General features: G+C 42.7%; 1 protein-coding gene and 1 non-coding gene across 13 annotated transcripts in view; both read right to left on the bottom strand.

Annotated features, from left to right (window-relative positions):
* ANK2 (ankyrin 2) overlaps positions 1-21,619 on the bottom strand; it is a 699,003-nt gene extending 677,384 nt beyond the window's left edge. For 4 of the 12 annotated variants that reach the window (XM_074396581.1, XM_074396584.1, XM_074396585.1 and 1 more), the window contains exon 1: positions 21,016-21,526. In XM_074396581.1, coding sequence (XP_074252682.1) covers positions 21,016-21,087 — 72 coding nt within the window. In that variant the 5' untranslated portion in view covers positions 21,088-21,526. Of the gene's footprint in view, positions 1-21,015 lie in introns of all 12 variants that reach the window. The other 8 variants (XM_074396603.1, XM_074396619.1, XM_074396595.1 and 5 more) reach the window with 5 other exon arrangements.
* LOC120363719 (U6 spliceosomal RNA) lies at positions 6,607-6,713 on the bottom strand. Its single transcript, XR_005579172.1, has one exon. It is a non-coding gene; the product is annotated as a U6 spliceosomal RNA (small nuclear RNA).
* Positions 21,620-26,950: the final 5,331 nt, after the last annotated feature.

Below are 26,950 nucleotides of genomic sequence, written 5' to 3'. Positions count from 1 at the left end.
ATAAGAAAGACCTTTTGATACCACTTGACACCTTCTTCCAATCTTGCTTTCTGCTTTGGACAATATTACATGAAGATGTGATTTTTGAAACTGTGGCAGCCATGTCAGGACCAGAAGGAATGACATTGCTATCACCTGAGGATGACAAAATAGAAGGATCAGAGAGGGTTCAATCATTGATGACATGACTGAGCCACTGACCCAACAATCCTGGGACTAACAAATTCTGGCTTCCTGTTAGGTAAACAGTGAATGCACTTGGGATTTAAGGCATAGTTCGTGGAAATCCCCAGATGTATGTGTGTACATGTGCATAAGCACTCATTTATAGGGGTATGTGTGCCTGGGTGTGTTAGGCAGGATCTTGCATCAAAGAGCTGTGACTCTGGACCACAACTTTATCATTTGCAGAGAGAATTAGTGAAACAAAGAGATACTGTTAGGTGGTCCAAACTCATATGCTTTAGGGGCTAGAGGTAAGGATGAGTTAAAAGAAAGTTGAAAATATAAACACAGGCCGGGCGCGGTGGCTCAAGCCTGTAATCCCAGCACTTTGGGAGGCCGAGGCGGGTTGATCACGAGGTCAAGAGATCGAGACCATCCTGGTCAACATGGTGAAACCCCGTCTCTACTAAAAATACAAAAAATTAGCTGGGCATGGTGGCGCATGCCTGTAATCCCAGCTACTCAGGAGGCTGAGGCAGGAGAATTGCCTGAACCCAGGAGGCGGAGGTTGCGGTGAGCCGAGATCACGCCATTGCACTCCAACCTGGGTAACAAGAGCGAAACTCCGTGTTAAAAAAAAAAAAAAAAAAAAGAAAGAAAATATAAACACAAGCTAAATTGCAATTTATTTTGGCTGGAGCTGTCTCTGCCTGCCTTGACACAATTTAGAACATAGCAAATGCTGACAGCTGTTCAGAAATGGCTTAAATAATGTGACTGCAAAGTCAACAGCCTATGGGTGTTTAATATAGTTAATAAAATAAAACCTTTTATGAGGTTACATATTTTCCTATTAAATTTGAGAAGGATAACAAATAAAGTCTGATAATAATGTTTGTGAGATATGCATATCACTTCTCTGACACTTTCACTTCTCTTCTAGAAGAAACTCACTTTTAGAGATCACTCCAGATGCCATGAGTTTAGATTAGTGTGATCCCAGGTCTCACTTACTCAAACAATGAATTGCTTTTGACATCTTTTCTACCAATGCTTACGATGCCATTTTAATCACACCTGCATCTGAGTTGCTAGCTAGACACAGTAATTCCTGGCACTTTCATTTCAGGATTCACAGTTTCATTATTACTTTTTTCTTTTTCTTTTTTTTTTTTTTTTTTTGGAGACATAGTTTCGCTCTTGTTACCCAGGCTGGAGTGCAATGGCGCGATCTCGGCTCACCGCAACCCCCGCCTCCTGGGTTCAAGCAATTCTCCTGTCTCAGCCTCCTGAGTAGCTGGGATTACAGGCACGCGCCACCATGCCCAGCTGATTTTTTGTATTTTTAGTAGAGACGGGGTTTCACCATGTTGACCAGGATGGTCTCGATCTCTCGACCTCGTGATCCACCTGACTCGGCCTCCCAAAGTGCTGGGATTACAGGCTTGAGCCACGCATCCGGCCCCTTTACTTTCTACTTTTCCCACACTTCCATTTGGAAGCTCAGGCCTTTTCCAGGCATATAGGAAGAGTGCCTTCTTCAAGGTAGCCGAACTTTTTTTTTTTTTTTTTTTTGAGACGGAGTTTCACTCTTGTTACCCAGGCTGGAGTGCAATGGCACGATCTCGGCTCACTGCAACCTCTGCTTCCTGGGTTCAGGCAATTCTCCTGCCTCAGCCTCCTGAGTAGCTGGGATTACAGGCACGTGCCACCATGTCCAGCTAACGTTTTGTATTTTTAGTAGAGACGGGGTTTCATCATGTTGACCAGGATGGTCTCGATCTCTTGACATTGTGATCTACCCGCCTCGGCCTCCCAAAGTGCTGGGATTACAGGCTTGAGCCACTGCGCCCGGCATTTTTTTTTTTTTTTTTTTTAAAAACAAAGTTTCACTCTTGTTACCCAGGCTGGAGTGCAATGGCGCGATCTGGGCTCACCGCAACCTCCACCTCCTGGGTTCAGGCAATTCTCCTGCCTCAGCCTCCTGAGTAGCTGGGATTACAGGCACGCACCACCATGCCCAGCTAATGTTTTGTATTTTTAGTAGAGACGGGGTTTCACCATGTTGACCAGGATGGTCTCGATCTCTTAACCTCGTGATCCACTCGCCTTGGCCCCCCAAAGTGCTGAGATTACAGGCTTGAGCCACTGCGCCCAGCCTTTTTTTTTTTTTTTTTTTTAAAGAGGTGGTCTTGCTCTGTCACCCAGGGTGGAGAGCAGTGGTGCAATCTCAGCTCATTGCAACCTGCGCCTCCCAGGTTCAAGCGATTTTCCTGCCTCAGCCTCCCGAGTAGCTGGGACTACAGGTGCATGCCACCTCGCCTCGCTAATTTTTTGTATTTTTAGTACAGACAGTGTTTCACCATGTTGGCCAGGCTGGTCTCAAACTCCTAACCTCAAGTGATCTGCCCACCTCGGCCTCCCAAAGTGCTGGAATTACAGGTGTGAGCTACAGTGCACGGCTAGGGTAGCCAAACTTTTAATAGGCTCCAGGATGATAAAAGAGTTTCCATTATCGTTATCACAATAGCAACCCGCCTTCCAAGAATCACAAAGGAATTCTCCATCTCTATCCCACCCCTTCTTCAGCATCCTTCCTCTCGTCTACCTTTCATGTACGCAACCCTGAGACAGGCTGGCAAACATCGGCTTCTGAACCTTGGAGATTCAGGGATTCTATTTTCTAAAATAGAAAATTTTCTATTTTCTTCCCTTCAGCAAGAGAATAAAAGAAGCCAGTAGATGCTGGTGGGGATGGAGTGGAGGACTTCCCTAAATACTCAGATAATCCCATAGCACTTTAAAAAAAACAACAGCTAGGCAAAACTTCTGAATCATGGAGCCATTATACCCTTGATGTTCCTCTAATAGTTATAGCCAATGTAAGGTTTCTTTTAATGCATAATGACTTTTCCATTTGCCAACACAATCTCTAGGCAAGAAATATTTGAGTTATGTGTTTGAGTTATGTGTCAAGTGCTTTTAAATACCTTAACTATTAAAAGCACATTATAAAACCAAACTCTATGTTTTCTATCTAGTCCACATAGGTGAGACTTTAATTTCAATTTTAAAAGATTAAATTATTCATTGAGCACCTATTATATATCAGGCAATACGATGGTGCCGGTTCTACTCTCAACACCTCGTAATGCAGCAATTAAGGAAATGCAGCAATTAAGGAAATTTATAATGGATTCCATTAGGAAATGACAGGATCAGATGTGTTAGTTGTATACAAGAGAGTTTGTAAATGAGAGAGACTGCAGAGAGTGAGACCAATTAGGACACTATTATAAGACAGTATATCTAAGACCCAATGTGATTCTGAACTTGGACAGAAAAAGTAAGATTGGAGAAAAGATGGAGAGAGGAAAAGAAACCAAAAACAGCACTCAAGGGTAGGCACCAAGTAGTGGGACTTTTATCGCCATGTTGTGTTTGAAGGATCCACAAGACATAAAGGAGATTTACAGAAGTCAGATGAAAGTACCAGGTCAACAGAGGGGTTGACACTAAAGACACTGATTGAAGAGACACCAACAGATGATGGTAATAGAAGCTACAGGAGTGGATCATTGGTCTGGGAGGAAGTATAAATAGGTCAGATGAAAATCAAAGATGGGAAGTAGAACCCTGGTTGACATTAATGTTTAAACAACAAGTGAAGAAAGAGGAAGGGATGGAGGAGAATGATAAAGAACACTAGTAGGAAAACCATGAATAAATTATGATAATAAGTATAGCTCTTGAGGATCCGGCTGTTGACTAACCCACCAGTCTCATGTCCTGCCACCTCCCACAAAACTGTGCTCCAGCCATTCAGACCTTCTGATAACTCCCTAAAATGTCTAAAATGCCATATGCTTTCTTCTTTTTTTTTTTTTGAGACGGAGTTTCGCTCTTGTTACTCAGGCTGGAGTGCAATGGCACGATCTCGGCTCACCGCAACCTCCGCCTCCTGGGTTCAGGCAATTCTCCTGCCTCAGCCTCCTGAGTAGCTGGGATTACAGGCACGCGCCACCATGTCCAGCTAATTTTTTTGTATTTTTTAGTAGAGACGGGGTTTCACCATGTTGATCAGGATGGTCTCGATCTCTTGACCTCGTGATCCACCCACCTCGGCCTCCCAAAGTGCTGGGATTACAGGCTTGAGCCACCGCGCCCAGCCGCCATATGCTTTCTACTTCCATGCTTTTGCAATTCCTGTTTCCTCTGAAATTCCCTTTCTGTCTTAATCATGTTGTAAGCTCTTACTCTTCCTTTAAGCACCACCTTCTCTTTGAGGCCATTGCTGAATTCTCCAAGCAGAGGTCCCCACTGCTTTGAATTACACGTTCTTTATTAAAATCATCAGATTCTATCGGCTTGGTTGGTTTTTCCAGGCTACCATAGTTCCCTGAGTACTGAGTGTTTCCACCTCTTTGAAGGGTTTTCACTTCTGCACTTCCAGGCCCCAACAAGATACCTGGCACGAGAAGGTGGCATTTCATGCACTGTTTAAGGACACAAGTTTGATAGCTGACGCATGTGGATATAAATTCCTTCCTCTGCCATTTGCTTGACTGCATGATCTTCACCAGACTACTAAGCCTGATTTCTTTAAATTATAGTGATCATTGTCCTATATCATCTAATGGATGGGAGGATAAAATAATACATGTAAAGAATTTGTCACAGAGCTTGACACACACTCAGGCTTAGTTAGTATAAGCATCTTTATTTCAAAGGGAGTTTAACACAATTGTTGAATATATGAATGGTACTATATAGTCCTAATAAGAGGAGCTTCAAGAAGGACGAAATGGTCAACAGAATCAAAACTGCTAAGAAGTAGGAATTACAGTGACTTATGCCTGTAATTTCAGCACTTTGGGAGGCCGAGGCAGGCAGATCATTTGAGGTCAGGAGTATGAGACCAGCCCGGCCAACATGGTAAACACTGTCTCTACTAAAAATACAAAAATTATGGGAGTTGCAGTGGCTCAGGCCAGTTGTTCTGGTGCATGAGGAGAAGAGGTCAGGTGTTTGAGACCAGCCTGGGCAACCTATAAACCTCTCATCATTTAAAAAAAAAATACAAAAATTAGCTAAAGTTGTGGTGAGTGCCTATAATCCCAGCTGCTACTTGGGAGGCTGAGGCAGGAAATTTGCTTGAACCTGGGCAGCAGAGGTTGTAGTGAGCTGAGATTGTGTCACTGCACTCCAGCCTGGGTGACAGAGCAGGACTCCATCTCGAAAACAAAAAAATTGTAAGACGAGGCCGGGCGCGGTGGCTCAAGCCTGTAATCCCAGCACTTTGGGAGGCCGAGGCGGGTGGATCACAAGGTCAAGAGATCGAGACCATCCTGGTCAACATGGTGAAACCCCGTCTCTACTAAAAATACAAAAAATTAGCTGGGCATGGTGGCGCGTGCCTGTAATCCCAGCTACTCAGGAGGCTGAGGCAGGTGAATTGCCTGAACCCAGGAGGCGGAGGTTGTGGTGAGCCGAGATCGCGCCATTGCACTCCAGCCTGGGTAACAAGAGCGAAACTCTGTCTCAAAAAAAAAAAAAAAAAAAAAAAAAAAAGTAAGACGAATAGTAGGATTAGGGTTATCCATTTACTAAATACTCAGCTAAAGCCTCCTTGTCTCCCCATCAACTGGGTTTCTTTAACCTCACTGTCAGGCTCAGCCTTGCCCCAATCTCTGTAACTAGTGAAGATGAAAGAATTGAGGAAAACAACACCTTCTAAACAGAGCAAAATCCTAGAATAGGCAGGAGAGAATGTGATCACAAGGTCAGGATAATTCTTCCTCTGAAACAGGAAGGAGGAAGGTAGGAATATGTAAAAATGCAAATGTTTAGAAGTGGATGTGTGTTCCTGGTTCTCTTTTATAACTGAAGAAGAAGGTGTCTATAAAAGAGCCATTCATGCATAAAACATTTTGTACTCTCAGATGAAAGAATTAAGTCAGCTATATAATCATCCAAGTTTTTATCAGAGAGATAAGATTTTCTAAGTTGGCATACAAGGTCTCTTATCCAATTAGAAGTCTAGTTTAGTCAATAGCCCCAGTACTCGTGTACAGTTTAGCTTTTTATATTTATAAATATATATTTTCTTTTTTTTTTTTTTGAGATGGAGTTTCGCTCTTGTTACCCAGGCTGGAGTGCAATGGGGCGATCTCGGCTCACCGCAACCTCCGCCTCCTGGGTTCAGGCAATTCTCCTGCCTCAGCCTCCTGAGTAACTGGGATTACAGGCACGCACCACCACATCCAGCTAGTTTTTTGTATTTTTAGTAGAGACGGGGTTTCACCATTTTGACCAGGATGGTCTCGATCTCTTGACCTCGTGATCCACCCGCCTCGGCCTCCCAAAGTGCTGGGATTACAGGCTTGAGCCACCGCACCCGGCCAGATATATATTTTCTTAAAGAAAATATTCATTTTTTAAAAAATTATAAAACACTTCACAAATTTGCATGTCATCCTTGCGCAGGGGCCATGCTAATCGTCTCTGTATCATTCCAATTTTAGTATATGTGCTGCTGAAGTGAGCACGAAAATATTCATTGTTGTCTAAAAAACTGTATAAGCACTTCCAGCAAAGCTATACAAATACTTGGTAACTACCTTGGATAGGTAATAGCACTAAAGCATATTGGCTTGTTAGATATTATGTTTAGCTCAGTGGTACAAACTCATAAAGTAAACATTTTTCTTTATAAACTGGCATTATGAATCGATTAGTCCTTATAATATATATTAAATATGTCAATTACTCTGAAATCTACAAGCTCACACAATTTAAGCAATATCACAATACCATGCATTTATCATTTTCCTTCATGTTCATTATTATCAGTCATTACACTGGGCAGCAAATAAGTTAAACCCAGTCTCAGAAAGAGTTTATTTGATTAACTCAATTCCAAAATGAACTAGGGCAAAATAACTTTATGAAATTAAAGTGCAGACAGATAGCAGAAGGGAAATTCAGTATTCATAAAACTTATAAAAAATAGTTTAATAAGCACATCTTTCAGGACAATCAGAAAAAAGGTCACACAAGCCCACTATATATTAGATAATGCGCTGCAGAAAAATGACATGCTCCTTCTACATTTATTATGATAAGAGTTGAATAAAGGTTAATAGATTTGAAGAACTGCACTTCCAGGAGTCTGGCTTTTAATACCAAGTGCCTGGCAAGATACCATTCATTATAAGGAAAACTGTTGAGATAAATAACTTATCTATTAGTCTAGTGAAATAAAGCATGTAAAAGAACAAAATTATTTTTAGACCTGCTCAGGTAAAACAAAAGAATATTTGCTCAATTTCATTAAAAGGAAAAATATATTTCAGATGTAGCAATTGACAATCACCCAGGTCTTCATGCTTCTTCCAATTTCTTCAGGCTGTGCGATGTCATTCTCAAGGAGCATGATTAATTCTTCTTAGGCTTCTTGTTGGGCTGCTCTTCCATCTCCAATTTTCTAAATTTGGGCACATCTTCAAGGGATCTGCTTCTGTCGTGTGTGATACAGAAGTGCTGATCTTTGGCTCAAAGTGTTCTGTTTTCAGCCTAAACTCTAATCAAGAAATGACCTGTGAAGCTGTAACTTAAAATATCCTTCCCATCACCCACAGCTCACTAAGCAACGATCATGGCCAAATACATATATTCAAGACAGAAGGCACTGGCTAGAGAGACATTTTTATCAGGCTAACGGGTATGTAATTGTGTAAGTTTTACACTGTAAAGTGAGAGAATCAAAATACCCCCAATAATAGAAGAACAAACTTAGTACTTTAAGTTAAATGTAATCACATTAGCAGCAAGTAAGAATAACGTACAAATACTGACAATGGCCCTAGAACAAGGTTGTTAGCAACCTCAGCATAGACACCGCAGAAAAAGAACAAGATGGAATTCAGAATGTGATCAGACTACATTTGGAAGAAAGACAATCCAATCCAGACAGGACTGAGACTTCCTAGTGAAGAGGCACAGAATTGCATATCAAAACCCCAGGGAATAGTATTAATAATATCAAACCCCAGGGGATAGTATTAATAATTGCAGAGGTCTGTTTAAATTCTTTGAATTCTTTGAATGTTATTTCCCACAAATTCCATTATTACTTTCATAAAGTCCTAAAGTAAAGAACCTCTTCCAAGTATTGTCATAAAGAATACCTGGCCTAATATCTGGATATTAGTCAAGGTTCTGGTGCACAGATGAGCCAAACCAGTTAAGCAATATCCATCATAATACTCATTTTTTTCTGAGTGTTCTAAAAATTACTTTCACACAAAGTATCTTAACAGAACTATGATTCTAAATCTATTACTGTTCAGCCTTTGAAATAAATTATTCCTTCAATTAAAAAGCCCACGTACATGACAGTTCCAGAATTTCTTTTTTGTTTGTTTGGTTTTTGTTTTCAAGATGGAGTCTCACTCTACCCAGGCTGGAGTTCAGTGGTACAATCTAGGCTCACTGCAACCTCCACCTCCTGGGTTCAAGCAATTCATCTACCTCAGCCTCCTGAGTAGCTGGGACTACAGGCACCTGCCACCACGCCCAACTAATTTTTGTATTTTTGACTAGAGATGGGGTTTTGCCATATTGGCCAGGCTGGTCTTGAACTCCTGACCTTGTGATCCACCTACCGCGGCCTTCCAAAGTGCTGGGCTTACAGGCATGAGCCACCAAGCCCGGCCCAGTTCCAGAATTCCTATTTAGAAGGGACTTAATAGAGGCAATCTGGTTGGAAGACAGATAGATTCTGAAGGGGCATGGTATGAAGTGATTTGTCCAGAGTTTAAACATATTATTATTATTATTATTATTATTATTATTTAGATGGAGTCTCACTCTGTCGCCAAGGCTGGTGTGCAGTGGAGCAATCTTGGCTCACTGCAACCTCCTGGGTTCAAGCGATTTTCCTGCCTCAGCCTCCTGAGTAGCTGGGATTACAGGCACACACCACCAAGCCCAGCTAATTTTTGTATTTTTAGTAGCGACAGGATTTCACCATGTTGGCCAGGCTGGTTTGGAACTCCTAACCTCAGGTGATCCACACGCCTCTGCCTCCCAAAATGTTGGGATTACAGGCATGAGCCACCGTGTCTGGCCTACCAAAATAAATTATTATTAAAAAACCATGATGTAAAGCAATGTGAATAGTAGGCTCCCATTTATGTAAAACAAAGGGGGAGGAGGGGGATTGCAGTGATTTGTTTTGGAGTAAGGTTTATTTTTCCTACATATTCATCTATAAATATGTGACATTACTACATTCTCGCATAACTTCTTCAATGTAAAAAAAAGTACAATAAAATCATGTTTACAGATTATTAGAGGCCAGGTACAGTGCTGTTAGCCTATAGTACTATTTACTCAGGAGGCTGAGGCAGGAGGATCGCTTGAGCCCAGGATCGTTCAAGGCTGTGGTGTACTATGATTATGCCTATAAATCATCACTGCACTCCAGCCTGGGCTATATAGTGAGACCCCATCTCTATCAAAAAAACTATTAGAATAAGGGACATTTAGTCTTATTCTAATAGTTTTACCAAGGAGCTTACAATATAAACAATTGAAATAAAAATTACATATTTTTTTATGGTAGCATATAGACCTATAATATTTGATTATTTAGAAAGCACTTACACTAACATTATACGATTAGAGATTAATAATAGACCAATAAGGCCTGGTGTGATGATTTACACCTGTAATCCCAGCACTTTGGGAGTCCAAGGTGGGAGGACTGCTTGAGAACAGGAGTTCGAGACTAGCCTGGTCAACATAGCAAGACCCTGTCTCTATATTTAAAAAAGAAAGAAAAAATAATAATGGACCTATGAGATAGAATTATGGTTACTGCCATTTAATAGATTATAAAACTAAAGTTTAGCAAGATTATATAATTTACTCAGAGTTACTTAGATAGCAACTAGGGAAGCTGTACAAGCCTGATTTCTGACTTCTGTGTCTAATCCTCAGGCAAATGGCTATCCTTCCTTGTTGTGCTGTCCTTGGGGAAAGGAAGAGCCTGACATTTATTATGCATTTATAACTTAACTATAGCTAAAATTATTTAGTATTAATCAATTGCCAGGTATTGAGCAAAATGCATTTTGTGCATTTTATTATCTATCTGTCTGTCTATCTATCTATCTATCTATCTATCTATCTATCTGTCTGTCTATCTACCTACCTATCTATCTTGTGATGGGAGTCTTACTCTGTTGCCCAGGCTGGAGTGCAATGGCCTGATCTCCACTCACTGCAACCTCAACCTCCCAGGTTTAAGCGATTCTCCTGCCTCAGCCTCCCAAGTAGCTGGGACTAAAGGCACCCACCACCATGCCTGGCTAATTTTTGTATTTTTAGTGGAGAGGAGGTTTCACCATATTGGCCAGGCTATTCTCAAACTGCTGACCTTGTGATCCGCCTGCGTCAGCCTCCAAAAGTGCTGGGATTATAGGCATGAGCCACCTCACCTGGCCTGTAACTAGTTCTTTTTTTTTTTTTTTTTTTTTCTTTTTTTGAGATGGAGTCTCACTGTCACCCAGGGTGGAGTGCAGTGGCATGATCTCAGCTCAATGCAACCTCTACCTCCTGGGTTCGAGTGATTCTCCTGCCTCAACCTCCCAAGTAGCTGGGACTACAGGCATGCGCCACCACACCCAGCTAATTTTTTTGTATTTTTAGTAGAGATGGAGTTTCACCATGTTAGCCAGGATGGTCTTAATCTCCTGACCTCGTGATCCACCCACCTCGGCCTCCCAAAGTGCTGGAATTACAGGCAAGAGCCACCACAACCGGCCACAACTAGTTCTTATAACATCTGTGTTATCTCCTGATCCAATGACAAAAATAATGTGCTGAGTCTTGTTTGATGCCAACTTATTTGTGTTAACCTAGTTCTCACTCTGTGGTAGATCATATTTTCAAAGGTGGCCAATATCCCTCCCACATTCTATTTTTACAATGGGATGTTAATATCCATCACTCCTATGGAATTGTGGGATGTATGTCTCTTCCCACTGAATCTAGGTGAAGTTCTAAGACTGCCTCACCAAGAGTATGGCAAAAGAAACTTGTGATTTCTAAGGCTAGGTCTTAAAGATGCCTTTTACATTGGGCACGGTGGCTCATGCCTGTAATCCCAGCACTTTGGGAGGCCGAAGTGGGCAGATCATGAGGCTGAGATCCAGACTGTCCTGGCTAACATGGTGAAAACCCCGTCTCCACTAAAAATACAAAATATTAGGTGGGCATGGTTGCATGTGCCTATAATCCCAGCTACTTGGGAGGCTGAGGCAGGAGAATCTCTTTGAACCTGGGAGGTGGAGGTTGCAGTGAGCCAAGATCTCGCCACTGCACACCAGCCTGGGTGACAGAGTGAGATTTCACCTCAAAAAAAAAAAAATTAAAATTAAAAGTTGGAAACCATCCTGGCTAATGCAATGAAAACTCTGTCTATACTAAAAATACAAAAAGTTAGCCTGGTGTTGTAGCACGCACCTATAGTCTCAGCTACTTGGGAGGCTGAGGCAGGAGATTCTCTTGAACCTGGGAGGCAGAGGTTGCAGTGAGCCCAGATCGCACCACTGCACTCCACCCTGGGCAACAGAGCAAGACTCCATCTCAAAAAAAAAAAAAAAAAAAAAAAAAAAGATGCCTTTTACTTCTGCCACAATTTCTTGGGACTTTTACTGTTGGAACTCAATCACCAAGCTGCAAGGAAGCCAAGATCCACACAGAAAGAACTTATATAGGTGTTGTAGCTGATACCCTCAGGTAGCACTGGTCACCAGATGTGTGACTGAGCAAACCCAGCCATGGAGTCACCTCCAGCCTTCTATTCACCCTAGCTGATTCCTCAGATACTCAACAAGTCCTGGTTAATTGCAGATTAACGAGCAAAACATATGATTATTGTTGTTTGAAGCCACTATGTTTTATGGGATTTATAATGTATCAATAGATAACTGAAACTGTGTTTATATATCCTTGCAATAAAAACTAAGTTTATAGGCTAGTAAACTCAAGGTTATATCTGTCACTAGAAACAGATGATTAGCTCCTCAATATACCATAATCTGCCTGTATAAAAACATAAAATGCTAAACTTCTCCAAACTTTGTAGTGAATGAAGCTTAAAGTCCCTATTTATTTCTTGTCTTATTGCTCATATTCAACAAAGCTGATTTAGAAATTGTTTTTTTTTTCTACTAGGGAGGCTGAGGCAGGAGAATTGCTTGAACCCAGAAGGCAGAGGTTGCAGTGAGCCGAGATTGTGCCACTGCACTCCAGCCTGGGTGACAGAGCAAGACTCAGTCTCAAAAAAAAAAAAAAAAAAAAAAAAAATTTAAGCCTCTGGGAACTCTGTATTCATCAAGTAGGGTGTAAGAAGATGTCACGTATTACTGTGTCTTTTTTCCATTTGATTTTTTGATATAGGTTTTCTTTCTTTCTTTTTTTTTTCCCCCCAGACAGAGTTTTCACTCTTGTTGCCCACCTGGAATGCAGTGGCACAATCTGGGCTCACTGCAACCTCTGCTTCCCAGGTTCAAATGGTTCTCTTGCCTCAGCCTCCCAAGTAGCTGGGACTACAGGCAGCCACCACCACATCTAGCTGATTTTTTGTATTTTTGGTAGAGATGTGGTCTCACCAGATTTGCCAGGCTGGTCTTGAACTCCAGACCTCAGTGATCCGCCTGCCTAGGCTTCCCAAAGTGCTGAGATTATAGGCTTGAGCCACCACGCCTGGCCGATATGGTTTTATTGGCTGCATTTCACTTTAAATAGCCTTCCTTCCAGAAATGAGTACTTGTCTTGTAGAGTCATATGATGTTTAGATAGGAAATTGTATGAGAAGTATTTTAAGTCGGTGCAGTAGCTCATGCCTGTAATCCCAGCACTTTGAGGGACCAAGGTGGGTGGATTGCTCAAGGTGAGGAGTTTGACACCAGCCTGGCCAACATGGCGAAACCCAATCTCTACTGAAAATACAAAAATTAACCAGGCATGGTGCTGCGTGCTGGTCCCAGCTACTTGGGAGGCTGAGGCAGGAGGATTGCTTGAGCCCAGGAGGCGGAGATGGCAGTGAGCTGAGCTCAAACCACTGCCCTCCAGCCTGGGCAACAAAGAGACTCTATCTCAAAAACAAAAACAACAACAAAAAATTTTAAAGCCAAGCTAAATTGCACATTAATGCTCTTAAGATTTTCTAAATCTATATAATACGTACAAAAAATCTGATAAATTCAAAATATTGAAACCCAGAAGAGAAAGTCCAGAGATGGACTCGTCAATATGTCAACTGAATTTTGACAAAGATAAAAAGGCAATTTAATAGATAAAACATAATCTTTTCAGCCAGGCGCGGTGGCTCATGCCTGTAATCCCAGCGTTTTGGGAGCCTGAGGCAGGCAGATCACCCGAGGTCAAGAGTTCAAGACCAGCCTGACCAACATGGTGAAACCTCATCTTTACTAAAAATACAAAATTAGCTGGGTGTGATGGCACATGTCTGTAATCCCAGCTACCTGGGAGGCAGGATAATTGCTTGAACCCAAGAAGCAGAGGTTGCAGTGAGCCAAGATTGTGCCACTGCACTCCAGCCTGGGTGACAGAGTGAGACTCTATCTCAAAGTAAAAAAATAAGTAAGTAAATAAATAAATACATAAAATAAAATATAAGGATGTCAAATAAGCACATGTAAAATGTTCAGCATCATTAGTCACTAGGGAAATACAAATTAAAACCACAAAGAAGTATCTCTACACCCCTATTAAAATGACTAAAACAAAACAAAAAAAATGCCAACATCGAATGTTGGCAAGGATGCAGAGCAATGAGAACTCTAATTCATTGTTGGAAGGAATGTAAAAGCAACACAGTCACACTGGAAAATAGTTTGACAGTTTCTTATTAAGTTAAACATATACTCACTATATGACCCAGTAATTATATTCCTAGGTATATATCCAAGAGAAATAAAAATAAAAACATGGTTCACACAAAAAACCCACATAAATGTTTAACAGCAACTTCATTCATCACTGCCCCAACCTGGAAACAACCCAAATGTCCTTCATCTGGTGAATGGCTGAACAGTGGTGCACCTGTATGATGAAATACTACTCAGCAATAAAAAGTAACAAAATGTTTTTACATGCAAGAACTTAGAGGTACCTGTTTTTTGTTTTTTTTTTTTAGACAGAGTTTCGCTCTTGTTACCCAGGCTGGAGTGCAATAGCACGATGTTGGCTCACCTCCTGGGTTCAAGCAATTCTCCTGCCTCAGCCTCCCGACTAGCTGGGACTACAGGCGCACACCACCATGCCCAGCTAATTTTTGTATTTTTAGTAGAGATGGGGTTTCACCATGTTGACCAGGATGGTCTCTATCTCTTGACAGTGTGATCCAACCACCTCGACCTCCCAAAGTGCTGGGATTATAGGCGTGAGCCACCATGCCTGACTACTAGGTACCTTTTTACAAGCACTATACTGATTGAAAAAAAAAAAATTTAAATGGTTATATTCTAGGTGATTTAATTTAGCTGACATTCTTAAAGGCGAAACTATATAGACAGAAAACAGATCAGTGGCTACCAGAAATTGAAGGTGGAAAGAGCTTTTGTTTGACTACAGTGGGATTAGCATGAGGGACTGATTCAGGGAGGTAGAACTGTTCTCTACCTAGATTGTGGTGACAGTTATATGACTCTAAGTATTTGTCAATACTCATTTAACTATATAAAAAGTGAATTTTCCTATATGTAAATTAAAAAACAAAATTTTAAAACCTAAATTAATAATGTCAAAATATAACTATGTTTATTGATTGCCTCTGACTCTCATCCCTTCACTTTCTAACATAAATTATCCTGTACTGTAACTCAAATATTTTTTTTTTTTTTGAGATGGAATCTCACGCTGTTGCTCAGGCTGGAGTGCAGTGGCTCAATCTTGGCTCACTGCAACCTCTGCTTCCCAGGTTCAAGTGATTCTCCTGCCTCAGCCTCCTGAGTAGCTGGAATTACAGGTGCCCACCAACACTCCCAGCTAATATTTTGTGTTTTTAGTAGAGACATAGTTTCATCATGTTAGCCAGGATTGTCTTAAACGCCTCATGATCTGCCCACCTCAGCCTCCCAAAGTGTTGGGATTACAGGCATGAGCCACTGCACCAAGTGACCCCTACTTTTTTTTTTTTTTTTTTTTTTTGAGACGGAGTTCAAGCAATTCTCCTGCCTCAGCCTCCTGAGTAGCTGGGATTACAGGCAAGCGCCACCATGCCCAGCTAATTTTTTTGTATTTTTAGTAGAGACGGGGTTTCACCATGTTGACCAGGATGGTCTCGATCTCTCGACCTCGTGATCCACCCGCCTCGGCCTCCCAAAGTGCTGGGATTACAGGCTTGAACCACCGCGCCCGGCCGTGACCCCTACTTTTAAAAAAAAATAAAGAAAAAGCTGAAAAAACCCTTTAAAAATGTAAGCCTGGCCAGGTTCAATGGCTCACACCTGTAATCTTAGCACTTTGGGAAGCTGAGGCAGGAGGATCACTGGAGCTGAGGAGTTTGAGACCAGCCTGGGCAACATAGTAAAATCTCATCTTTATATATAATATAAATAAATAAATAAAACGTAAACATATATATGTGTGTATATATGTATATGCCTGTTCAAGAAGATTTTCCATTAATCCAATTCATTCTCAGAATTGTTTTCCTCAAGACCATCACAGAAACAGCAGAAATAATTGACGAGCTCCCAGTGGAGGCAAAAGCTAACTGAAGGGTTTAGTCTCCCCTCTCAGCAAACATGATGCTGAAAAAAGATTTTTTAAGAGAACACAGAAATAAAAATGAAATTCAAGCTATTCTTTTTTTTTTTGAGATGTAGTCTTGCTCCCATCACCCAGGCTAGAATACAGTGACACAATCTTGGCTCACTGCCACCTCCACCTCCCAAATTCAAGCGATTCTCCTGCCTCAGCCTCCTGAGTAGCTGGGATCGCAGGCACCCACCATCAAGCTCAGCTAATTTTTTTGCATTCATAGTAGAGATGGGGTTTCACCATGTTGGCCAGGCTAGTCTCGAACTCCTAACCTCAAGTGATCCACCCACCTCGGCCTCCCAAAGTGCTGGGGTTACAGGCGTGAGCCACCACGCCCAGCTCAAGCTATTCTCCTGATGGATTTGAGTAATGAAAATTACTTCAACTCTACTGTAAATACTATAGTTAAATATAAGTAATTCAAAGCAGAGCTCCATGAGAATAATTATAGATAACTAGGAGTAACAGAGGAGCTCCTTTAATAGTCACAATGCCTGAAAATTAGAAGAGGAAGACAGTAAATAACAGTGATTGCAAAGTAAGGCATCATTAAGACCATATTTTAAATTGCTGAGTTCCAAATTAACTACGAACTTGGGTATGTAGCTTAGTTTTTCTAAACGCATGGTTTCTCGTTTAGAAAATGGAAATAACATCTCCTTCATAGGATTGTTGTGAAAACTATGCCTCACTCAGCAACATGCCTGGCTCATTGTAAATATTTCAATATTACCACAGGGGATGTCTCAACATTTCCACAGCAAACAAAGAAGGAAAACTAATTTGCTGCCATAAATGAAATGACACCGTTACCCAAAGACCACAGGGAAGGACTGATGAAGAAACAAGAGAATGACAGCAAAGTTTTCTGGCACCAATGACAGACTGGCTTACAGCTCTTCCAAGTCTCACAGGAATCAGTCCCATGATATGGTGATCTCGGCTCACTGCAACCTCTGCCTCCTGGGTTCAAGCCAGTCTCCTGCCTCAGCCTCCTGAGTATCTGGGATTACAGGAACTCGCCATCGTGCCCAGCTACTTTTTGTATTTTTGGTAGAGGTGGGGTTTCACCATGTTGGCCAGGCTGGTCTAGAACTCTTGATCTCAGGTGATCCGCCCACCTCAGCCTCCCAAGTGCTGGGATTATAGGCATGAGCCACCATGCCCGGCCTACAATATATCTTATACTTCAAAATCTCAGTAAGTACTCATTTAGCTTTGATTTAAATTCTCTGGAAATGGCCATAGGAGTCATATGGGTCCTTTGATGTATATGACATATACAGACAAACTATTTAAAACTTCAGTTGCAAAACTACCATTTCTTAATTTTTCTTTTACAAAGTTAGAAAATGAATGAAGAATAAACATGGGCTGATGGTCACAAAATCTCTATTTTTTTTTTTAAGACGGAGTTTCGCTCTTGTTACCCAGGCTGGAGTGCAATGGCGCGATCTCGGCTCACTGCAACCTCCGCCTCCTGGGTTCAGGCAATTCTCCTGCCTCAGCCTCCTGAGTAGCTGGGATTACAGGCATGTGCCACCATGCCCAGAAAATTTTTTGTATTTTTAGTAGAGACGGGGTTTCACCATGTTGACCAGGATGGTCTCAATTGCTTGACCTCGTGATCCACCCACCTCGGCCTCCCAAAGTGTTGGATTCCTGGCGTGAGCCACCGCACCCAGCCAAAATCTCTATTTTCATAACTAATTTGACTTACAAGTTGGAAAAAGTAGGTGAAACTTCTGTAACTTTTTATCCTGGATATAAAATAAAGATACCCCTTTTCTTACAAGAAGAAGAAAAAAAGGAAATACCTAAAGCCTGAGAAGCCTGAAAAGATGGCACACTGATAAAGTTTTCTCTCCTTTAACAGAATGAATTTAAAGGTCATTTGTCCTTGTCCTTCTAACTTTTGAAAACACTGTGTGAAGGTACTGGCCCACATTAGATATTTCATGCTACATCAGCATTTTCCAAAAGCTTTAAAAAAAACTTTGTTCGAGGCCGGGCGCGGTGGCTCAAGCCTGTAATCCCAGCACTTTGGGAGGCCGAGGCGGGTGGATCACGAGGTCAGGAGATCAAGACCATCCTGGTCAGCAAGGTGAAACCCCGTCTCTACTAAAAATACAAAAAGTTAGCTGGGCATGGTGGTGCGTGCCTGTAATCCCAGCTACTCAGGAGGCTGAGGCAGGAGAATTGCCTGAACCCAGGAGGCGGAGGTTGCGGTGAGCCGAGATCGCGCCATTGCACTCCAGCCTGGGTAACAAGAGCGAAACTCCGCCTCAAAAAAAAAAAAAAAACTTTGTTCAAAATATCAAATTGTAAAAAATAACACATATAGTTTATGATATGTAATTCTAACAACATATGAAATCATTAAATGAGAACAGAAATATAGCAAATAAATGCAAACATCCATCACACAGTGACGTTTTAGGTACATACAAACTAGATATTATTTAGGCTTATTATTAGAGGAATGATCAAAACAAAAAGCTGATAAATAACTATTTTGTCTAAATAACATGGAAAAGACCGTATAAGTAATTCAAATTTTAAATAGTTTGATGCTTCAAATACCTACACCTGTAATGGGTAGGGTTTTTTGTCCTTTTCTTTATCTTTAGAGCACGAAACATTATTTTATGCTGAATAAATGTTCATTGAATAAATGAATCCCCACACAGGTTATTTTCATTGAAATTAGTAGTTAAATTTAGTAATTTACCAGTTATGTTTAAATTCACCAAAAGCTTTTCTAAAATATTTTAATTTCTAAATTTCCATTATGTAATTAATAGTAGGACCAGTAGATTTGTTGCTAAAATCCACATTAAAATCTTTTACTCCCTAGAACTTCTGTGCTTTTTAAAATTATGCTTTCTCTGAATTTTTACATGGTTCAGAAAGAGTAAAGCAATTCCAATTTAATTCAGAATTGACTTGGAAAAGAATTATTAATGAACATGGAAAAACATGTCCAAGAAACAGTGACACAGTTAAAATACAATGTGAATGGGGCCTAAAACATTTCACCACTTAGTAGAACACAGTTACCTTTTCTGTTTTTCTATTTCTAATATGCTCAAAATCACTTTCAAGCAAATGGTGATTCTGCAGCCAGAGGTTGTCAGTACTTTTGTTCCACCTAACTGGATGAATCAGGTAGACTAGAAGGACCAATAATTCCAGTAACCTATTTCTACATCCTATGCAAATTAATGCACCAATCACTAAAACAGTGCTACTGTAAGGTCATATAAATGAAAGCCTGAACAGAGAATATTAGTCAATAACTTGAACGTTGAAACACTATGTCATTTTACACAGCTTTTAATTATGAGTTTCTCTAAATAGTGTCTAGTCTGCAAAATAACAATGACCTTCCATGCACATTTTTTCTATAACTATTTTCACACATACTATTTGCTAGATCAATGAAAGTGCTTTATAGAATAAGATTTTATAGAAATTTTTGAGTGCATATATTCTATTTATATAAATTAACAAATTTTACTTCCTCGGTGTTTATTTATAAGTGTATGTATGTATATATTTAGCCAAATATAAAAATAATTTGCTTAAAATGATTTCTCTTACATTGCAAATAACAATACTTTCACCTTCGTTCTTGAATGCGTATCACAGATTTAATGATATCTGCTACCACAATTCTTCCACAAAATAAAATAAATAAAAAAGAATACCTCCAAGTGCAATTAAAAATGCATTGTCATAAAATTAGAGTCCTAGATTCTATAAGGATTTAAAACCCTAACAATTTCCTTGGAACGCAGATTGCCACAAAGATTGTACACACTACTTTTTAGTCACTGCATTACAAAATACCCATAAACAAAGGTTGTCCCTAATATAACACTACCTACACATATTAAAATTCAAACGTGACTTTGTTAGGCATCAACTGATTTTATTGTCATTTTTTTAAATAAATTCTGGAGTCTCTTTTATTTTTTAAAATTTCCACACTGCCAGGGAGAAAGATCATTCTGTTGGGCATTATTTTTCTGCACAGATAGTATTCATCAACCAATTTTAACCCTATTTCTAAATAGGAATCCAATTCTCTTCGGTAAAGAAGTTTCCTATTTGCAGTCAATGGATCATATTCTCACACTCATGTACTACCCTGAACACAGCAAGTGCACAATCACTACTACTGTGATAACCTAAAGTGCTAATGCTATAGTTCCTGGCATTGGTAGCAGCAGAAAAAAAAAAAAAAAAAAAAATCTAGATACCAAATCACAGATCACAACCAGATGGAGTACTCCCTTGCTTTAATATTACCATATAAACAGAAAACAGGCTTATTCAAACAGTCAAAGAAACGTGCATTCCTCCTTGCAGTGCTGGGGGAAGCTGTTTGTGTCTCTATAGACGTGGAGAGACCAGGAACACATGTTTTCTGTACTACACGGCTAATGCAGGATACAGGGCTGCAGTTGCTGGGTGCAGCTCTACCCGAAAGTTGAGAAATGTTGAGTAACCTCTAGACGAGGTTTCTGCTCTCCTGCGGGTGGAAGCAAATGCCTCCAGCAATCAATCCTTCTCAAGGTCCTCAGGGAGTTTGGGTCTGGGGTACCATTCCCCCTAGGGGCACCCTGGTTTCTTCTCAGGGTATAGCTCTGCAGTGGGTCATGTGACAGCTGGGTGTGTGCCTCTGTGCGGGGTGGGAGCGATGAGTTTGCCGGGTGAGTGTGAGTGTGTGCGTTCAGAAGTTACACGTCTGGTTTTGGAAGGCGTCTTTTTCTAGGGCTGTCTGCGTGTGTGTCTGTGTGTCTGTGTGTGAAGTAAGACTGAGAAAAGAGGTTTAGAGAATGGTCCTGGGCCGGGCGATGTAGCCAAGTCGGCTCGCTTGGGCCCCGCTCCTTGGAGAGCCTCTGCATTGGGGGCGAGGTCCCCGCCCTTGGGGGCGCGAGGACAATGGGGTGCCGGCGCCCCTCCCGCACTTTGTGCACCCACCTGACGAATCCGCGGCGGGTTCGGCGGGGTGGAGGCCCCGCCTTCCGGGGCCGGGGAGGTGGGAGAAGCCATCTTCCTGCGGCTCCGGGTTTCTTCCTCCTGTCACGCCCGGGTCCCCCGCGTCTCCTCAGTCTCCTCAGCGTCGGGCCTGCGGCCCGCGCCCCGCGCCCAGCCCGGAGTCTCCGCAGCCGCCGCGCCCCGCGGACCCGCCCCGGCTCCTGCGCCGCAGAGTGGAAGGGGCGGCTGTGCCCTCGGCTCGCCCTCCCGGAGTCCCTTCCCGCGCCACCTACATCCCGGCCGGCGGGCTCCGGGCCGCGGAGGGCCGGGGTCGGACGCGACCTTGGCCGTAGGGCGGGGGCGGCGGCTGCCTCTTCCCAGCGCCGCGCCCCGCGCGAGGGGTCGAACCGCGAGCGGCCGGGCTGATCCTAGCTGCGGCGCCGGGAGAAAGGCGGCTGCTTCCCTCGCCGCCGCCGCTCTCACCGGGAGAGCGATGAGCTCATGGACAGCTCCCAGAAATATGTCTATATGCACCACTGACTGCCGGAGTTCGGGAGGTGGGTGGGGAGAAGGAGGCTCCTCCGCGGGCGCTCCCGCATCACTGGCGGACGTTCCCTCGGGAGGCCCCGGGCTGCTGGGGCGCGTCCAGCTCTTCCCTGCCCACCTCCACACTCACTCTCGGCTCTTTCCATTCATGCCATACACACGTTTCCTCTCCGCACTCACTCTCCCCTTGGCGTTGTGCTGGCACCCACCCACCCACCTCTAGCCTCCACGCGCACGCATTCTTTGTTCTGCCAAGTACTCCCTATTGATACGGGGGAATTAATTTGCGGAGTGAACGTGGTGTGAAATGCCGCCGGGAATTCAACCCCCTGTCAGAGGCGAGCTGGTGGTTGAAGTCCCCTAAGCGGTGTGTCCTTCACGCTTTGGGCGTTTCCCCCTCTCTCGAGAGGTTGGATCTATCCACCTTCTTCACTATGAGAAAGCATCTTCCAGCTACCGTCCAGCGTAGGGACTTGGCCCCATCCCTCACCAAGGCAGAGAGCACCTCTTTTGTAGCTCTGTGAACAACTTAAAAGACGGACCAGGTTTTGCAGACCTTTGAGCAAGGGCTTCTGGCAGGAGTCATAAATCCGCACAGGGACCAACCTTGTTTGTCTCACTGTTTCCTAGGGGTATAGAGCTTCCATGGATTTGCAAACCACCTTCCAAATCTGATTACCGTCTTTCTTCATTGTCTCAGCTGTCCTATTGAGGTGGAATATATATATATATATATATATATATATATATATATATATATATATATATGGACCCAGGGCAGTGGCGCCATCTCTGCTCACCGCAATCTCTGCCTCCCGGGTTCAAGCGATTCTCCTGCCTCAGCCTCCCGAGTAGCTGGGATTACAGGCATGTGCCACCACGCCCGGCTAATTTTGTGTTTTTAGTAGAGACGGAGTTTCAACATGTTGGTCAGGCTGGTCTCGAACTCCGGATCTCAGGTGATCTGCTCGCCTCAGCCTCCCAAAGTGCTGGGATTACAGGCGTAAGCCACCGCACAGTTTTTTGTAGATGAAATGACCTTCCTGAGACTGTACCCTTTCTCATGCATCATCAGTTTCCCTTTCTTACAGATTTCCATAGAAATATACACCTACCTTCAAAAACAAAACACAGCAAAACTTTCCTTTACCTCAGCCTCCTTTCCCTTAGCTAGTGTTCCAGTTCTGCACATCTCTTTTCAGCAAGAGCCTTTACAAAGTTTCAGTATTTCCTATTCTTCTCCTTACATTCTCTATTGAGCATAGTCTATTCAGGCTTTCCTTCACCTACATCAGCAAACTTCCTCCTGGCAAGGTTCCCAATGCCCTCCATGTGGCTAAATCTAATGATCAATTCTCAATCCTCCTTTGGCTTGACCTCCAAATGTTCAAAAAAGAAAGAAAGAAAAGAGAAAGAGAAAGAAGGGAAGAGAAGAGAAAAAGAAGAGAAGAAAAAAGAGAAAAGAGAAGAGAAGAGAAGAGAAGAGAAGAGAAGAGAAAGAAGAGAAGAGAAGAGAAGAGAAGAGAAGAGAAGAGAAGAGAAGAGAAGAGAAGAGAAGAGAAGAGAAGAGAAGAGAAGAGAAGAGAAGAGAAGAAGAGGGCCGGGTGTGGTGGCTCACGCCTGTAATCCAAGTACTTTGGAGGCCAAGGATCACTTGAGGTCGGGAGTTCAAGACCAGCCTGACCAACATGGTGAAATCCCATCTTTAAAATAAATAAATAAATTTTAAAAAATTAAAAGAGAAGATAAGAGGAGAGGTGAGGCCTGGTATAGTAATCCCAGCACTGTAATCCCAGCACTTTGAGAGGCTGGGTTGGAGGATCACATGAGCCCAGGAGTTCGCGACCAGCTGGGCAACATAGTGAGACCCAGCCTTTACAAAGAAAGAAAAAATTAAATAAGTAGGGTGTGGTGGTGTATGCCTATAGTCCTAGCTACTCCAGAGGCTGCGGTTGGGGGATCACTTAAGCTCAGGAATTTAAGGTTGCAATGAGCCATGATTGTGCCAGTGCACTCCAGCCTGGGTAACAAAATGAGACCCTGTCTCAAAAAAAGAAAAAAAAAATAACTCCTTCATTTTAGAAAAACGGCTTCCATCATTGACTTGAGACGCCATTCTCAATTGTCTTCTTACCTCTCTGGTTGCTTCTCCTCATCTTCTTCACCCATCTTTTACTGACTCTTTCTTATCTTCTAGACTTCTCATCTTTGGAATATCAAAAGGGTCAGTCCTAGTCCCATGCTCTTCTCTATCTCACTGCATTTCAATCTCTTTATATAGGATCTCTGTTCTAATAATTCCCATGTGAATATCTCCATCTCGACTATCCCGTCTTCTCAATCTCGCTTGCCACTTTCCACAACAGTAAAGAGTGCTCCAAGAAAGGCATCATTTGGGTTTACCAGGAAAGTACGCAAAATGGAGACCACTGTAGTGGTCTCTGTAGTCCTCTTGGGTGGTGGCTGTTTATCTTCCAACAGCTCTCCTTCTTGCTCAGACCCTGGGATGGGCTTCTTCTTTGCTTGTAACTGCTACCTCTAGACTCTTCCCCTAAAAATTCCAACTGCTTTGAAAATCATACTAAACCACCCCAATTTCTTTTTGTTGCACACATTTACATTTCCTGAATACCTTAAAAACCTTACTTTCATTTTCTTCAGCAATATCCTTGTCATAATTATTGTTAATTTTTAAAAAATTCACATAGGCTGGGTGCGGTGGCTCATATCTGTAATCCCAGCACTTTGAGAGGCCAAGGCAGGTGGATCATTTGATGTCAGCAGTTCAAGACCAGCGCAGCCAACATAGTGACACTCTGTCTCTATTAAAAATATAAAAACTGGGGCCGGGTGTGGTGGCTCAGGCCTATAATCTCAGCCCTTTGGGAGGCTGATGGGGAGGAATCACGAGGTCAGGAGTTCAAGACTAGGCTGGCAAACATAGTGAAACCCCATCACTACTAAAAATACAAAAATTGCCAGAGGTGGTGGCTCAAGCCTGTAATCCCAGCACTTTGGGAGGCCAAGGCAGGTGGATCACGAGGTCAAGAGATCGAGACCATCCTGGTCAACATGGTGAAACCCCGTCTCTACTAAAAATACAAAAAAATCAGCTGGGCATGGTGGCACGTGCCTGTAATCCCAGCTATTCAGGAGGCTGAGGCAGGAAAATTGCCTGAACCCAGGAGGCGGAGGTTGCGGTGAGCCGAGATCGTGCCATTGCACTCCAGCCTGGGTAACAAGAGCGACACTCCGTCTCAAAAAAAAAAAAAAAAAAAAAAAAAAAAAAAAAAAAATTAGCTGGGTGTGCTGGTGCATGTCTGTAGTCCCAGCTACTCAGGAGGCTGAGGCAGGAAAATTGCTTTAATCCGGGAGGTGGAGGTTGCAGTGAGCCAAAACCATGCCATTGCATTCCAGCCTGGGTGACAGAGTGAGACTCCATCTCAAAAAAATAAATAAAATAAAATAGCTGGGCATGGTGGTACATGCCTATAATCTTAGCTACTCGGAGGCTGAAGGAGGAGAAGGGCTTTATATAGGATCTCTATTCCAATAACTCCCATGTGAATATCTCCATCTCGACTCTCCCATCTTCTCAATCTCGCTTGCCACCTCCCGGGAGGTGGAAGTTGCAGTGAGCCCAGATTGCGCCACTGCACTCCAGCTTGGGTGACAGCATGAGATTCAATTTAAAAAAAAAAAAAAAATACACATAGACAATGCTCCTGTTAATCTGTAATGACCTTGACCTCCATCCCACCTCAAATATTCACTGTCTACTCCCATGTTCATACCCTAGGGTTTTTCATTATTGATATTTGTACCCTCTCTACGACCCCACTATCAAGCATTCTATTCTCTGATGATCACTTACTTTCTTTCTAAGTGACTTCCTATACTACCCTATTTCCAATAATTCTGTAATCACACAGAAACCTCCAACCCTTCAGCCCTACTGTCTTCACATTATCCCTACTCCATTGCATGATTTTGATTCCGTGTACATATATATATATATATATATATATTTATTTATTTATTTATTTTAGACAGAGTCTTGCTCTGTAGCCCAGGCTGGAATGCAGTGGCACAATCTCGGCTCACTGCAACCTCCGCCTCCGGGATCCCAGTTCCCAGCTAATTTTTGTATTTTTAGTGGAAAGGGGATTTCATCATGTTGACCAGGCTGGTCTTGAACTCCTGACCTCATGATCTGCCTACCTTGGCCTCCCAAAGTACTGGGATTACAGGCATGAGCCACCACACCAGGCCTGTTATATTATTTTAACCACTGCATTGTATGTACTTCAACTTGCCTCTTTTTCCCTCTGCCATACTCACCTGGCAAAATGAAATCTCAATTATATCCAGTTTTCCATCTACTCTAAGCCTGCACCCATGAAATGTACACCTGGAGAGTTAGTTCTTAGTGTTGCTGTACACTAGTTTTATTTTTCTTGAGATGGAATTTTGCTCTTGTTACCCAGGCTGGAGTACAATGGTGCAATCTCTGCTCACCGCAACCTCCACCTCTTGGGTTCAAGCGATTCTCCTGCCTCAGCCTCCCATGTAGCTGGGATTATAGGTATGCTCTACTAAGCCCGGCTAATTTTGTATTTTGAGTAGAGACAGGGTTTCTCCATGTTAGTCAGACTGGTCTCAAACTCCCAACCACGGGTTATCTGCCAGTCTCGGCCTCCCAAAATGCTGGGATTATAGGCATGAGCCACGCTGTGGCTGGACACTGATTTCAAGTGGGCCCTTGTTGGTGTGTAGTAATCCTATCGTGTTTCCCTAATAAATTCATTCTCCTGCTTTCTAATCATTAAAAACTCTCTCCTCAAACTTCCAGTGCTGCCCCTGAATTCCTTTTTTTTCTAGACAGGATCTTACTCTGTTGCCCAGGCTGGAGTGCACTGGAGCAAGCTAGGCTCAATGCAGCCTCTGCCTCCTGGTTTCAAGCAATTCTTGTGCCTCTGCCTCTGGAGTAGCTGGGATCACAGGTGCATGTGACCATGCCTGGCTAATTTTTTTATTTTTAGTAGAGATGGGGTTTCACCATGGTTTTTTTTTTTTTTTTTTTTTTTTTTGTGAGACAGAGTTTCGCTCTTGTTACCCAGGCTGGAGTGCAATGGCACGATCTCGGCTCACCGCAACCTCCGCCCCCTGGTTTCAGGCAATTCTCCTGCGTCAGCCTCCTGAGTAGCTGGGATTACAGGCATGCGCCACCATGCCCAGCTAATTTTTTTTTATTTTTAGTAGAGACGGGGTTTCACCATGTTGACCAGGATGGTCTCGATCTCTTGACCTTGTGATCCGCCCGCTTCGGCCTCCCAAAGTACTGGGATTACAGGCTTGAGCCACCGTGCCCGGCTAGGGGTTTCACCATGTT

Source organism: Saimiri boliviensis, chromosome 3 (assembly GCF_048565385.1).
Source record: "Saimiri boliviensis isolate mSaiBol1 chromosome 3, mSaiBol1.pri, whole genome shotgun sequence".
Classification (NCBI taxonomy): domain Eukaryota; kingdom Metazoa; phylum Chordata; class Mammalia; order Primates; family Cebidae; genus Saimiri; species Saimiri boliviensis.
The sequence above is the reverse complement of the archived record's forward strand: the minus strand, read 5'-3'. Positions and strand labels throughout refer to the sequence as shown.